At 37.6% G+C, this 14,012-nt stretch overlaps 1 protein-coding gene across 2 annotated transcripts in view; it reads left to right on the top strand.

The window, feature by feature from the left end:
* ralgps2 (Ral GEF with PH domain and SH3 binding motif 2) overlaps positions 1 to 9,798 on the top strand; it is a 76,566-nt gene extending 66,768 nt beyond the window's left edge. The window contains exons 13-19 of one of the 2 annotated variants that reach the window (XM_059513118.1): positions 50 to 104; positions 2,088 to 2,165; positions 5,038 to 5,143; positions 6,715 to 6,807; positions 8,265 to 8,370; positions 8,578 to 8,669; positions 9,652 to 9,798. In XM_059513118.1, the coding sequence (XP_059369101.1) occupies positions 50 to 104; positions 2,088 to 2,165; positions 5,038 to 5,143; positions 6,715 to 6,807; positions 8,265 to 8,370; positions 8,578 to 8,669; positions 9,652 to 9,681 (560 nt within the window). In that variant the 3' untranslated portion in view covers positions 9,682 to 9,798. The remainder of the gene's footprint in view (positions 1 to 49; positions 105 to 2,087; positions 2,166 to 5,037; positions 5,144 to 6,714; positions 6,808 to 8,264; positions 8,371 to 8,577; positions 8,670 to 9,651) is intronic. The other variant, XM_059513119.1, reaches the window with a different exon arrangement.
* The last annotated feature ends 4,214 nt before the right edge of the window (positions 9,799 to 14,012 follow it).

The following is a 14,012-nucleotide window of genomic DNA, read 5'->3' as shown; positions in this document are numbered from 1 at the left end:
ACTGAATCGTTCTTTTTTATTAATGCAAATGATAATCTTGTGATTTAAGGAAGCAGTGAAGGGTCGGAGCTCAGTGAGGAGATGTCTTGGCCTGCCTTTGAGAGGTGAGTCTTTTAAAACATTCCCACTTGCAAACCCATGGATAGTTAAATGTGCGCATACATGACCACATGCTTGAGTACATATGAACACAGCATGTCATCATGGAACATGCTGGAATCTAACGCAACCCTTCCCGCTCCTCACCATCCCTCCTGAACAAAGACTCTCCAACGCTTCTCTTCATCATCATCATTAACCTAACACAATCACTTTTCTCTAATACAGTTTTTGATTATTTAATTAATCTGTAATAGATTTTTTATAATGCATTGACAATCTCAAGTGTGGCAAAAACCTGCTTTGAGACTCTAGTTCCCCATAATTAAACACCTGGGCTAAAACAAGCTTAAGCATGGGAATGTAAAAGGACCTTTGCACTAGAATGTGTGTTTTTTGGCAGAGAAGAGTGTGTTCTGTGTCCCTCAGCTGCCTGTGCTTTCCTCAAGACCGCAAATGATCATCATATTTCCTCATTAGTGCTCTACCTCTATTGTAGCTAATGAGATAAACTTCCTGTAACAGGAAATAGAGTATGAGAGAGTCATTTGTGATGGCCGCTGCCTTCCATGCTGCATCAGGTGTACACAAATGCATTAGTGTACACTAAATGCATGTCAAAGCCCGCTTTTCTGTTTCCTTCTGTGTTCTAAAAAGGTAGTCTGTTTTATACAAAAAAAATAGGAAATTCAGTAAATTACAAATAATCATATTTTAATGAATCGTATATTCATTTGACCATTTTGAGATGATCAAAATTAGCCGTTAACCCTGCCAGTTGGCCAAGTAATAGAAGTGTCAATTCCAAAATATGCAAAGAATTATGGTATTAATGTAATTATATGTTTTAATCCATTTTGTATTCATTAATGGATAATGCACAGTTTTGTTTTGAAATATTTTTGAGTAAAAAATAATTACATCTACAACAATTTTTATTTATTATAATATTTAGGGGCCAAGCACCGAAGGAGTTCAGGCACAGATTGTATCCATTGGTGGTCGTCGTCGTCTTTTGAAATTTGGCACACTGATAGAGCACAGTCTGAACAGTCCCCATAGCAAATTTGGAGTCTCTAATTCAAACTCTCTAGCGCCACCACTGGTCCAAATTCAAGTTGGTTCATTAAATCGTTCTCGAATAACGCGCAAACGCATTCTACTAAAAGCATGCAAATATATATATATATGAGGCTATATATGCACAACATTTTGGCATATTTACATATTGATATATGACAATTACTCTCTTTGTTTATAACTTCTCAATGGTTTGACTGAAAATAATAAAACAGGTCTCTATTTTAAATTGTCATAAAATGCTATAATTTTTGAATGCGTTGACGTATTATTACAAAACTCGGTATAGATATTCGATACATGCCCTGAAGGTACTCAAAAAGTTTATGGGCAGCGCCACCTTTTGGTCAAAATATTTAAAAAAAAATGCTAATAACTTTTGTTTACATTAGCCTATTGTAATGCTATATTTCAGAAAAAAAATCGTAAAAAAAAAAAGAAAAAATCGATGCTAAAGTCTTATTAGAGATCTTTGAAAAAACAAAAAAAAAGTTATTTAATATTTTTGAATGTATCTTTGATATATTTATTTCAAGGTTCTTTGAATTAAATTTTTTACCCATTTGTAACTAATGGGATGTTGTACAGTCTGCAGGTCTTTTTTGCTAAATAAGCTTGTTTGTAATATTCTTTTTGCTACAATAACTGGTTGACTCTATATTATGCAATGGTTATATTAAATATATTGACATTACATCGTCACTTACCACCCTGCTTTCTAGGTTATTAAAAAACCTATATCAGATGACCACGTGTCTTGTGCCAACTGTTTGTTTAGACGTGTTAGCCAGAGTCTTTAGACCACAGAAGGAGAAGTCCAGGCAGCAGAGCTCTAGCATGGCCTGTACTGTGTGTTATGTGTGAGGGCTGTGACTGACCACTGCCCCGCTATGACTGACACTCTACAGGACTCGATTCTACCACTCTCTGGGCCCCGTCAGCAGAGTGGGCTGCATTTCCTGCAGAGGAGCGCTCAGGCCCAGCAGGTAACTCAACAACCCTCCGACCCCCGCCGGGTCTCTCTCTGTCTGACTTACTCTGAACAACTGGGGAGCTGTCGCCGTCACAGTGTGCAGAGTGTGTTTTCTTGCTGTGGAATCAGGTGGTGGGCTTTTCTGAATCACGTGTGTGATGTTGACTCTACTGCTGCTGCAGTCCTGGCTTGTTGCAACTAATCAAAACCCGCAAAAGCCACTGAAGCATCTCTTGTGATTGCTTCTGCTTTCTGTTCTCCAAACAAACACATGGCTCCTCTCTCCACGACGCTTGCTGCAATGTTATAAAGAAACACATCATGGAAAAACTAAACGTCCCTCTTATGAAATAAGGGGTTTGAACAACTAATTTTGATGTATTCCCTAATACAGCCAGTTGGCAACATCCAGCGCATAAAAGCACCATCACTTTGATGGTGTGGTCACATTTAGTGTTGCAATAGGCAATTTTGGGTGAGGGCGAAAGATTTTCTACCTGGATTTTGCATCACATTTAATTAGTAGACCAACAGCTGTGCTTACAAAGTTCACTAATGTGACCACACAACATTCTGATATCAAACTAGGATTGTGCAAAAATTCACTAGTTACTGGATTATCTAAATAAATAGTAAACTAGACATCCTAAAGGAATAAGTCACATAAAAATGAATATTAGATGACAATTCACACACCTTTAGCCAATCCTACAGTAGATGTAGGTGAGTTAGTTTCTTCACTGGAGAAATTTAGCATTGCATCACTTACTCAGTAGTGTTATCCTGAGTGAATGGGTGCCGTCAGGATGAGAGTTCAAACATCTGATAAAACCATTATAATAATCTCCAAGTAATCCACACGACTCCATCAGTTATTGGATTGTGGAAAACTGTTCATAAACAGTGTTAATTTTGACATAAAATTTGGATTTAGTTTCAGTTTTAGTCGTTTGAATTGTTTTTATCTTGAATAAGATTTTAGTTGATTAAATCTACAGTAGATTTTGTTGAATGAAATGGGTTTTATTTCCAGTGTAATGCATTTATGAAACATTTCTCCAAAATGTCCAAACTTGTTATATATTACTGTAGAAAACATATATCAACCTGGCATTATGACTGTTATTAAGGTTCGAACATTGCAACAAAGTTTGAACCACTTCTCCTAAACAAACAAGAACATCGTCCTCTTTTTAAAGAAATTCTAATGGTTATATTGTTATACAAATGTACACATTTTTAGTTTATGCTTTTTGAATGTTGTGTCAGACAGGACTTGATTTTATCCATCAGCTGTTGATTGGAGTGTGAAATGTGAGTGTTTGCATACCACAGTAGAGGTCGATATAAATGCTATGGGCTACATTGCATCGCAGCCTTGCATACCGCAGCAGAAAAAGCCAGTTATGAGATTTTGATTACAATTTCAATAAATGCATGCACAGATGGGTCCATCAGACACAGCTCTTAGAGGCTTTTCACATTAGCCGTGTTCTTGTGTTCAAAAACAACTCAATATTAATTATGAAACAATGGAACAGTGGTCTCTGTTTTTTAAAAAGGTGCACTGAATGGTTAAAAACTGAATAGTACAGCCCTGCAGCAGGATAACTGCCAGATGTTCAACAAATAAATAGACTAAATGGCTATAACCTCAGATGCAGACCTGTAGATAAAGTTAATAAAGGGCACATTGCTCACAGCAGACAATTTGAAGTCCGACAGTAATTGTCTTGAAATTTATTGTTGAATGTGGTGAACTTGTTTCACAAGCAGTGCTCAGATGGCCCCAGCAGTGCTTTAAAAAGGGTAAATTTAATTGTAAGACTCCACCTCTCAGACAGGGGTCCTGCAAGTCAAAGCACAGCATGCTAAAGCTCTTGCAGAGAGCATTTCTGTGTGGCTAAATTTATCCATTTTAGAACAATTGTACCGGTCTATTTAAAAAAAATCAAATAAATAAATAAAAAGAGCTCGTTCAGCAATGAAGCACATGTGGTGCTCACATATGATTAACAGATGACCACCCACTTTTACATATCAACAATTTTAATTTTTCAGAATTATGTAGTTCACATCGGGATGGCTTACCCAATCACTACAGAGGTCATCTTCATACAGACATTAAAGAATCCAAGGCTGTTCTTTTATTCGTAGAATTAGAAAGAAATAATAGAGAAATGCTTTGTGACTCTGAGATGTCTGTAGACAACATTTGTGTTGCTTTGTTTCTGTGCTTATGAAAAGAGAATGCTATTGGCAGTATGCAGTAGCTGAGAAAATAAATAAGAGAAACAAAAAAAATATTAATAACATGTCAGATAAGTAACTAATAACTAATAGTTCACCAAAAAAGAAACTCATGATTTACTCACCCTCATTTAAAATCTATTACTTTCCTTACTGATGCAAAAATAAATAAACAGCCATGCAGTAAAAAAAAAGATTGAAATTAAAGTTGATAATCAATGAGAATCTACTTGGCAGCTTAATGAGAGTTCATAAATCAATCACTATTCTGAGATTTTTGATGAATCAGTTGATCCATTTCACTGTCTAAATTGTTTATCTGTCACAAATCAAAGTTCTTGGATTCATATCGTAGACTTTATACATGTTTTGAATGACATGAGGCTGAATGAATGTATTTTTGGGCGAACTTATCCCCTTAAGGTGGATATTAGTCAATATTATCTATTCAGATTTTCACAGATCACTCATTTGCTTTCTTTTTCTCTCAAACACTCTCACTTTCTTCACATCATAACTCTGGGGAGGGCTTTTAAAATATATTCCCTTGATCTGTAAGTTTCTGTGTGTCTTTTTTAAGAAGTGTTACATGTCCCCCGGGTGTCAGTAAAGCCTGTGTGTGTGTGTGTGTGTAGCTCTGCAGAGTCGGAGGAGCTGGCGGTGCATCTGTACCCTGGAGCTGTCACAGTTCAGGGGGTCTTACGCAGGAAAACAGTCCTCAAGGAGGGCAAGAAACCCACGGTGAGAACACCACTGGTGCAACTCTTCATCTCTTCGTCTCCTGTTCATAAACTCTCCCTGTGATCTCAATCACTCTCTTTTCTGTTGTTTTCCAAAATGGTGCCAAATGCAAATAATTTAATGCAACTAAAGAAGGCCATTTTTCTTAAAGAAAAAAAAAAGAAATTAAATATAAGATGAAAAGTGTTTCCATGTATCTATTTATTGTTGAAAAGAAAACCTGTGAATCCAATACAACTCTATTTTGATACATGTTCATCTGACACTTGGCACAATGTTACACAGTATTACACTTTTTATAGTTATGTTATATTATACTGTATTTAGTGCTGTAGGTCAATAAAAAAAACTCATGAATCACACATTATTTCTGAGATTAATCACGATTAATTCCACCTAACATTAAAGTTTTTAAATATACTTTTTATACTGCAATAATTTCACATTCAGAATTCATATTAATGTAGGAAAAAAAAAACTAAGACAGTATATTTCAGTGTCACATGATCCTTCAGAAATCATTCTACTATACTGATTTCTTGCACATTAAACGTTTCATATGTTGTAAACTGCTTGATATTTTGGGGGAATCCATGATACTTTTTTCTTGATTATTTGATGAATTTATTTGAAATAGACATTTTGTAACATCATAAATGTTCTTACTGATCCCAAACTTTAGGTTGTCGAGTATATTGCTTGATTTGGTTCTGTTGGGTCACTACTTGATGTCCAGTGTTAAATCAAAACCAGTTGTGACGAGTGTGTTTCTGTCTGCACTCCTCCATCTCTGTCGTTACGTCTCTTCCCCTCTGCCCTCTCATCATAATCTGCACTTTCATCTTTTGCTCTACAGTCTCTCTTAACTGTCAGTCATTTCTCCATTAGCCCCATCAAACCCTGCGCTTTCCTCAGAGAGGACTGTGTGAAGGGAGCCAAGGCAGTAAAAGATACTTTGCTGAAGTCCAGTAATGGAGTCCTTTTAAGACCCACATCTCCTGCACATATTTGATCTGCCACTAAATCTGCTGACCTCTCTCTTTCTAGACCTTTTCCTCAAACATGCACGTACATACACTGGATAACTACATGTTTGTACAGTTTTGGCTCTATTTTCTTGCATAAGCGTATAATTAAGAGTGTATCATTCGGTTAATCTAGATCGATATGTTGAGATTTCTTCTTGGCCTTCTATTTTATTTCATGCTTGCTCAGGAAATGTGTCTCGCACACAAGCTTGATAAATTATGCTTAGCTGACATTGTGGGGATTTTGTACTTATGAAAGAAAGTTTTGTATTTCAACCATGAAAATAAAACACACTCATAGGCTTCCGGTGAAGCTGTCTGTGAAGTGGTGTTTGTGGGAGTCGTCTGAAATTCAATATGCGACTGTTGCACATTTTAGTCAGTGTATCTTTAATTATTGCATGTCTAATGTAAGTGGCTGATAATTGTTTATGGTTAATATTGTTTACTTTTCTGCACTACTTCGGAGAAAACCGCTCTGATGTGGTTCTGTGCTTCAGCGTTTGGACTAATGTCTCTCTGTTTCTCTTGTGTTGTCTGTAGGTGGCAGCGTGGACTAAGTATTGGGTGGCTCTTTGTGGCACTCATCTTTACTATTATACTGCCAAGTCCCTCAAGGCCACAGAGAGGAAGCATGTGAGTCTCTCCACACTATTACAGACCATATTGTTACTTATTCTGTCAAAAAAAAAAAATAATAATATTGACCATATTTTAGAAGCTTAAAAACAACTAGGCCTATTTAGGACTATTAAGATTTATATTTTTATGACTAAAATAATTGATAAAATAAAAATAATTGACTAAGCAATTGTTATTATAATTTTAAAGAAATTAATTTCAGTCTAATGTGATTGTTTTATTTTAATTAATATAATAACTATTATTATTATTCGATTAAAAATGATTTAAAAAATAAATATACACTACCCTACAATGTAAAAAGTGGTGTTCTAACATAATGGTTCGTCTGTGAGATTTGAACTTGCTGATTTGTAGAGTACAGTTAGCTTTGTACAGTCCGCGGGTGGTCCATCTGAAACTGATGAAATGATGACACTCACCATGTGAGAGGAAGATAGCGTCACTGATAAAGTGAAGTGACATTCAGCCAAGTATGGTGACCCATACTCAGAATTTGTGCTCTGCATTTAACCCATCCGAAATGCACACACACAGAGCAGTGAACACACACACACACACACTGTGAGCACACACCCGGAGCAGTGGGCAGCCATTTATGCTGCGGCGCCCGGGGAGCAGTTGGGGGTTCGATGCCTTGCTCAAGGGCACCTAAGTCGTGGTATTGAGGGTGGAGAGAGAACTGTACATGCACTCCCCCCACCCACAATTCCTGCCGGACCGGGACTCGAACTCACAACCTTTCGATTGGGAGTCCGACTCTCTAACCATTAGGCCACGACTTCCCACTGTGTCCTGCAGCCTGATGCATCATCACATAATCACTTCAGTATACGCTGATGAGAGACTGCTCATTCTAATACCATCCAGCAGGAGAGTTTGGAAGAGACAGGGATCCTGTGAGCCAGGAACAGTTACACTGAATGGACTCAGTCAGACAGAAAGCCTTGGGTGGCATTTGTAGAGATGCTGTCCTGGAGGTGTAGAGGAGGGAGGAAGAGATACTGGAGCCAGGAAGGATGGCTGATCATCAGGCTTCATTTTTCAGACAGCTGTTTGCAGTCATTGGACAATGAGATGGATGACATCATCAGCTATCACACATTATCGTTGTTAATGAGACGCACATGTCACTGTCCAATACACATACGCTAACACATGTTTATACACACTCAACTACTTGCTTAGTATTAGTAGTAACAATAATTTTTCAATATAAATATATTTCTTAAAAAAAAAAAAAACGTTTATATTAAATAAAAATTAGATTAGAAGCATTTGATACTTTGACTGCAGTGATCAGTTTTAATACAAATAATAATAACAATTAATTTAAATTCTGTACAAATTGCAGTGCCATTATTATAATTTTTTATTCAGATGTTTATATTGAATTTATATATATATATATAATTCTAAAAGCATTTTAATATTTTGACTATTTTTCACAGTTCAAGTCTACTGCCAGCAAAACTGTTTCTGTTTTGGGCTTAATGGCCATGATGGCAGATGACCCGGAGCATCCCGACGTCTTCCTGCTGACTGACTCTGAGCATGGTGAGACAGCCAATCACAAGCCTTGTACTCAGACAGCAACCAATCACAAGTTTTGATCAAAGAGACATGACCCATCACTGAAATAAAACCTGTTACAAAACCTTTGGTTCAGTTTGTACTGAAAATTATTATATGATAATATGCAAATTTCTGCAATTACTCTTTGTGTGTGTGTGTGTGTGTGTGTGTGTGTGTGTGTGCCAACAGGAAACTCATATAAGTTCCAGGCAGGGAACAGAATGAACGCTCTGCTGTGGTTCAAACACTTGAGTGCAGCTTGTCAAAGCAACAGGCAACAGGTGAGTGAGTGTGTGTGTGTGTGTGTTTTGATTTATTTCAGCTGTGTTTTTATCTCAGTGTTCTTTGTAGAGAAAATGCACCATATAAACCATTCAATGCCGTTGATGTGAATGTTCAGAGCGTTTCCATGCAAAGGCTGCATTTCTAAGCTAAATTATAGATGTTACGGTAATTGTTTCTCAGGAGATGCTATAATGTTGAAATCCTTTGGGTTCAATAAATGTGGGAACATTTTGCTTTAACCTTCTGCTTTGAAGCAGCAAATCACAGACTGTTTCTGTGGGATCTATTAAATCCAAAGCATTTCTCTTAATGGCATTTTGAAACTTCTTGTTTCCAAGTACATGGGTCAGACTGACCTTCAAAATCATGTTCCCTCAGCAGGTGTTCAGGTCTCCACTGAACTGAGCAATGACACTGCCCTCTAGTGCTTGATTTTTACTAGACGCTTCCTTCAAGTGCAGTGTTGGAGAAGCTAGTTTGAAATTTTTGAATTTTTGAAAAGTTTGAATTATTATTATGGATTTTTAAATATGAGCCTATAGAAAAGGAAGGAAAAGACGTGACGTGTGGCCAAGTATGGTGAACCATACTCAGAATTTGTGCTCTGCATTTAACCCAACCAAGTGCACACACACACCGTGTACACACACACATGGAGCAGTGGGCAGCCAATGCTGCTTCACCCGGGGAGCAGTTGGGGGTCCGGTGCCTTGCTCAAGGGTCTCACCTCAGTCGTGATATTGAGGGTGGAAGAGAGCGGTGGACATCCACTCCCCCCACCGACAATCCCTGCCAGACCTGAAATATTATATGTATACATTTTATACATTTGCCAAAACTAGCTGGTGCATATTTTGATCTCACTCAAACACTTCATTAATTATATCATGATTAATTATAAAACAGTACAGGATCTTGTGAAATCATGCATATCCCTTTCAGATTCTGTCATTGTCACTTTCTCTTTTTCCATTTCAGGTCCCAGCAAATCTAATGTCTTTCGAATGAGTGAGAGCAGGGCGAATCAAACACATGGAGAGCTCATGAGCGGCTCCTGGATGACAGGAGAGCAGAGGAATATGAAGGAGGAGAGGCCAGAGACGAATAAAAGAGCAAATGACTCGTGTTTTGTGTGCGTTGGAGCTTTTCCACTGCCATCACCCAGCCTGAACCCCACAGCAAACTCCTCGAGCACCACTGCCTTAACAAGCAGAGTGTGTGTTTGTGTGTGAGAGAGAGAGAGAGAGAGAGAGAGAGAGAGAGCGATGTGAGAGCAATGGTGTCCCCTCCGCTGGTTTGACCTGAAAGGACCTGATTCCTTCTTCCTTTTACATTTTATTTACACTTCCTGCATCTTCCATCTGATTCCCAGCAAGTGAGGAACTTGGATTCTTCTTGGGCTCTTCTTGAAGGACTCTTCATGGACCTCTGGCGTTCGTTTACACCTTCTTTACCTTGTCTGTTGCTTGAGTTTTATGGTTGTAAATCTAATCACACTAAGCCCACCCAGGAAACTCTCCAGCTCTGCACAAGATGTTGAATGCGTCTTCACACACTTGAGTTAGGCTAATGCAAGCAGGACACAAGATTTTCCACAAACAGGTTCAGCTGCAGCAAATGGAAGTCCCTCATTTATTAAAACGCAACCAGAAAGGGCTCCGATACTCGACGAATTCCAGATGCAGAGAAACTCTTTATCTTCTGAATGTTTCTATTCGACTTCTGTGCTCTTTTATGAATTCTCCAACCTTCTTTTGAGCTCATATCAACACAAACACACACACAAACATGTTTGTTTTGCTTGAAGGCATGTTCCCAAGATGTTCAAACCCAGGGTGTGTAGAAAGAAAAGATTGAGAATGGAAGAGCTCATTAAGCAGGAACAACAAGATGTTTGAAGCCACTCCTTTATGGTAAGACTCTGAAAACTTCTAAGCATCTGCAATAAGCACACCGGTTTACACAGGTTCAGTCAAACAGTAAAAGATCCGTTTGTTTGAGCTCTTTGAGTTGTCTATGAGGACACACCTTCATAAACACACTTTTCAAGCTGTGAATGTTGTATTTAGGTTTCTTTCCCCTATCCGTGGTTTTCCAATGGAATTGTGTGAATGGTGAGAATCGGAGCAGGAGATAAGGCACTGCTTGCGTTTTCTTTGTATCACTGCTATTTTTATGTCTTTTGCTTTAATGTGGTTTTATTTTATTATTTTATTTCAGTATTACTGGGATAGTTGCACTTGTCTAGACTATTTTGATTGTCTGTTACGTTAACAAGTTATGTACGATTTTGACATTTACATTTTGAAAGTAGCACCACCTCGACTTGGCATTAGTGTGATGTTTTCTTCTCGTTGAGCCATAAACGTTCAACAAAACAGCTGTATCGGTTTCTATTGGGAACAAGAGATGTTAGTTCTGAGCTTAGCCGACAATGACTAGCGTTTGAGGTGTAACGGATCAGAATGTCTTTTAAGACATTCAATTAGATGGGTCTGTCTTTATCTTTCGATTTCTGTAGATCCTTCTGTTCTTCTGTGTTTGTCCAGGCTCAGCCCTACTGTTTCCAGTTGTGTGGAATGTCAAAGTTTTTTTTTTTTAATGGGAAGATACAACTTTGCTTGGATGATGATTGCAAGAAACTTCTTCCAGAGTGTTGAGATGCTGTGGTGGGTTTTTTTTTTTTTCAACTAAATTGACATGAATAAAATATAATGGAGGAGTTGGCAACTGGTTTATACTCCACCTGACTTCAATAACAAGTTATCGCCATTCCTTTTGTGGTGTTTTTTTGTGGGATTTGAGTGGAGATGTTTGGATGCTGAGGTCGTGGATGGGAAACTGGCCAACTTGCATTGCTTGTCTTCTTAAAACAATATTTTCGTAAGGTATCTTTAACCTAAAAGGGAGGACTTCATAGGAAACGGGGTGTCCCACACAGGCAATATCGAGATGTTTGAGAAATGCTGGTTGTGACAGGTTAGCTGATCCGGGGTAGTTTTCGTTTACATGCGTTTGTATTGTTCTGAGCCTTTAATATCAGGTATGAGCACTTTAGGTTGTAAAAAAAAAAAAAAGCTATTTGAAGCTCTGCCACATACAAGATGAGGGGGAAAAAACTATGGGAGTCAATCAGCGAAATGAGACACCCGAAAAACACTGTCGACAAAGTGTTTATATGATAAATGAACATGAATGTTATTTTGGTTCAAGCTGTGAAAGTCCCGTGAGGCTGGATTGTCGTTTTGGAGCTGTTGTGAAAGCACAGGCAGAGATCTTGACCAACCACATGAACTTGGCACCAAGAATTAAATGAGAAAGTTGTTGAAATGGGAATCTTTCTTAACAAACGTGGGGGAACATCACGCCAGAGTTTTTACTGAAATGAGTTATGCTTCTTGTCAAGTCTCCAGTCTTTTCCAGCAGAAACTTGGACCAAAGTAAATTATGATAATGTTGGTTCTGTGGCATTTTCTAGGTTTATTCCTCTAAAAGGTTCGGATGAGGGTTGACGTCATGGAATAGTTAGAGCAAGAAACTGTCTATGGTTAATAAATGGAGACAGAAGAACGGTGGGAAATGTGATTAAGCTGCCTCTGTTATCTAATGCATTTTTGGACCTTTTCTGGATTGTTTTTGTTCCAGTTGTTTATTATTTCACACTACATTCTCTCTCTCTCTCTCTCTCTCTCTCTGTCTCTGTCTCTGTGAACAATAATGAAATAGCAGTGATGAATGAAATTGCTCATGATGGATTTTTTCCCCCCTTAACTACAGTAATGATAAATGCTATTTTTGTTGTTGCTGGTTTGTCTTTTTTCCTTTAGAGTTAATGTGTTATGTTCAGTCTTTTCAATGAGATTCTCTGTATCTCCAACATACTTTGTACTATTCAGTTTCAGTGTCTTTATATGTACAATGCATATGATATGATACACACACACATGATATTGACAGATGGACTTCTCATCATCTCACCGCATCACTTGTTTTATGTAGTGGTGTATTGCAACGGAATGATACAGATTTGTATTGAGTTGTTTAAGAAATGAATTTGTGTGTGTGTGTGTGTGTGTGTCACTCTGTGCCATCCTGTGTCACCTGCTCCCACTCACCTTATAACCTCCCCGACTGACCCCACACCGGCTGGGACCCATGACCCAGGGTAGCTATGACCTTTGACCTGAGAGATGTGCTCCTGGGTTCCAGACAGGACTAAACTAATAAACACTTTTGGTTGTATGTTTTTTAATCCAGTGGTCCCCGTGTCTTCTTTTGGCTGAGGATGCAGCTTCTTTCACAATTGCATATGAATGTAAACAAGGCAGCCCACAAAAGAAATCATCAGGAGTTTTAATATCTCTTAGATCAGTGTTAATATAGTTTTTACTTTTTCTAATTAAGCATGTAACACTGAGGTCATGTGACAATGATGTACCATATTACTAATATGTATTGTTGCACACTGTATACAATACATTCTGAACATCAATATGCGTGTGCTTGCACACCTAAGCTAGTGGTACAATTCGGTAGTCTCTACTGTTGAAGTAAAATAAGTGATTCTTCTGAATCTCTGCCTCTAGATGTGCTGCTCCACTTTTAAATGTGTGATCCTTTGTCTTCCGGTGGGTATTTTTAGCTGCATGTACAGTGTACTGTACAGCAAACTACTGTTCAAGGAATATACAAACGGAGGACAGAATGTTTTTGAAATCCTTTGTTGTGAAAAAGCTACATTTTACACAAAAAGGGCTTCACTAAATAGGTTTTTGTAAATTATTATAAAATTGTCATATTTTGGGTAAATTATACTTTTAAAGGAGTGGTTTAACCAAAAATTCTAATTAAAAATATCAAGTTATGTCTGTTTGTTTTCTTTTTCTTCTTTATATAACAGAAGTCAATAAAAACCAAAACTGGTCGGTTACATTTGGAAAAGGAATTGGTTAGAAAATACAAGTTACCCTGTTTAAAATATAACAAGTAGTGTATTTATCTCATTTACTTTATTAAAGAAATGTAAATTAAGTACATTTTATTTTATTTTTTTAGATTTCTAACGAAGGTTTTCAACTGTGAATCATTTAAAGCAGGCAGGTTTAACATTACAGTAGCACTCCACACTGATTACTGTCACACAATTTGGGAAAGAAATCACTCAAATCTGTAGGTGTGTGAAAATATTTAGATGTAACCCCTGTAATCGTTCTGAGTTATTACTATAGTAAGTACATGCAACGTGTTACAAAGAAACTTTAAAGTTAAGTGTTACCTTTTTTCTCAGTAACTTTATACCGATGTTATTATTCTGGACGTTAGAAAGTAACGGTGTGATA

The sequence above is a fragment of the Carassius carassius genome, chromosome 27 (assembly GCF_963082965.1).
Source record: "Carassius carassius chromosome 27, fCarCar2.1, whole genome shotgun sequence".
Taxonomy (NCBI): domain Eukaryota; kingdom Metazoa; phylum Chordata; class Actinopteri; order Cypriniformes; family Cyprinidae; genus Carassius; species Carassius carassius.
Note: the sequence above shows the minus strand (reverse complement) of the source record. Positions and strands in the feature narration are given on the sequence as shown.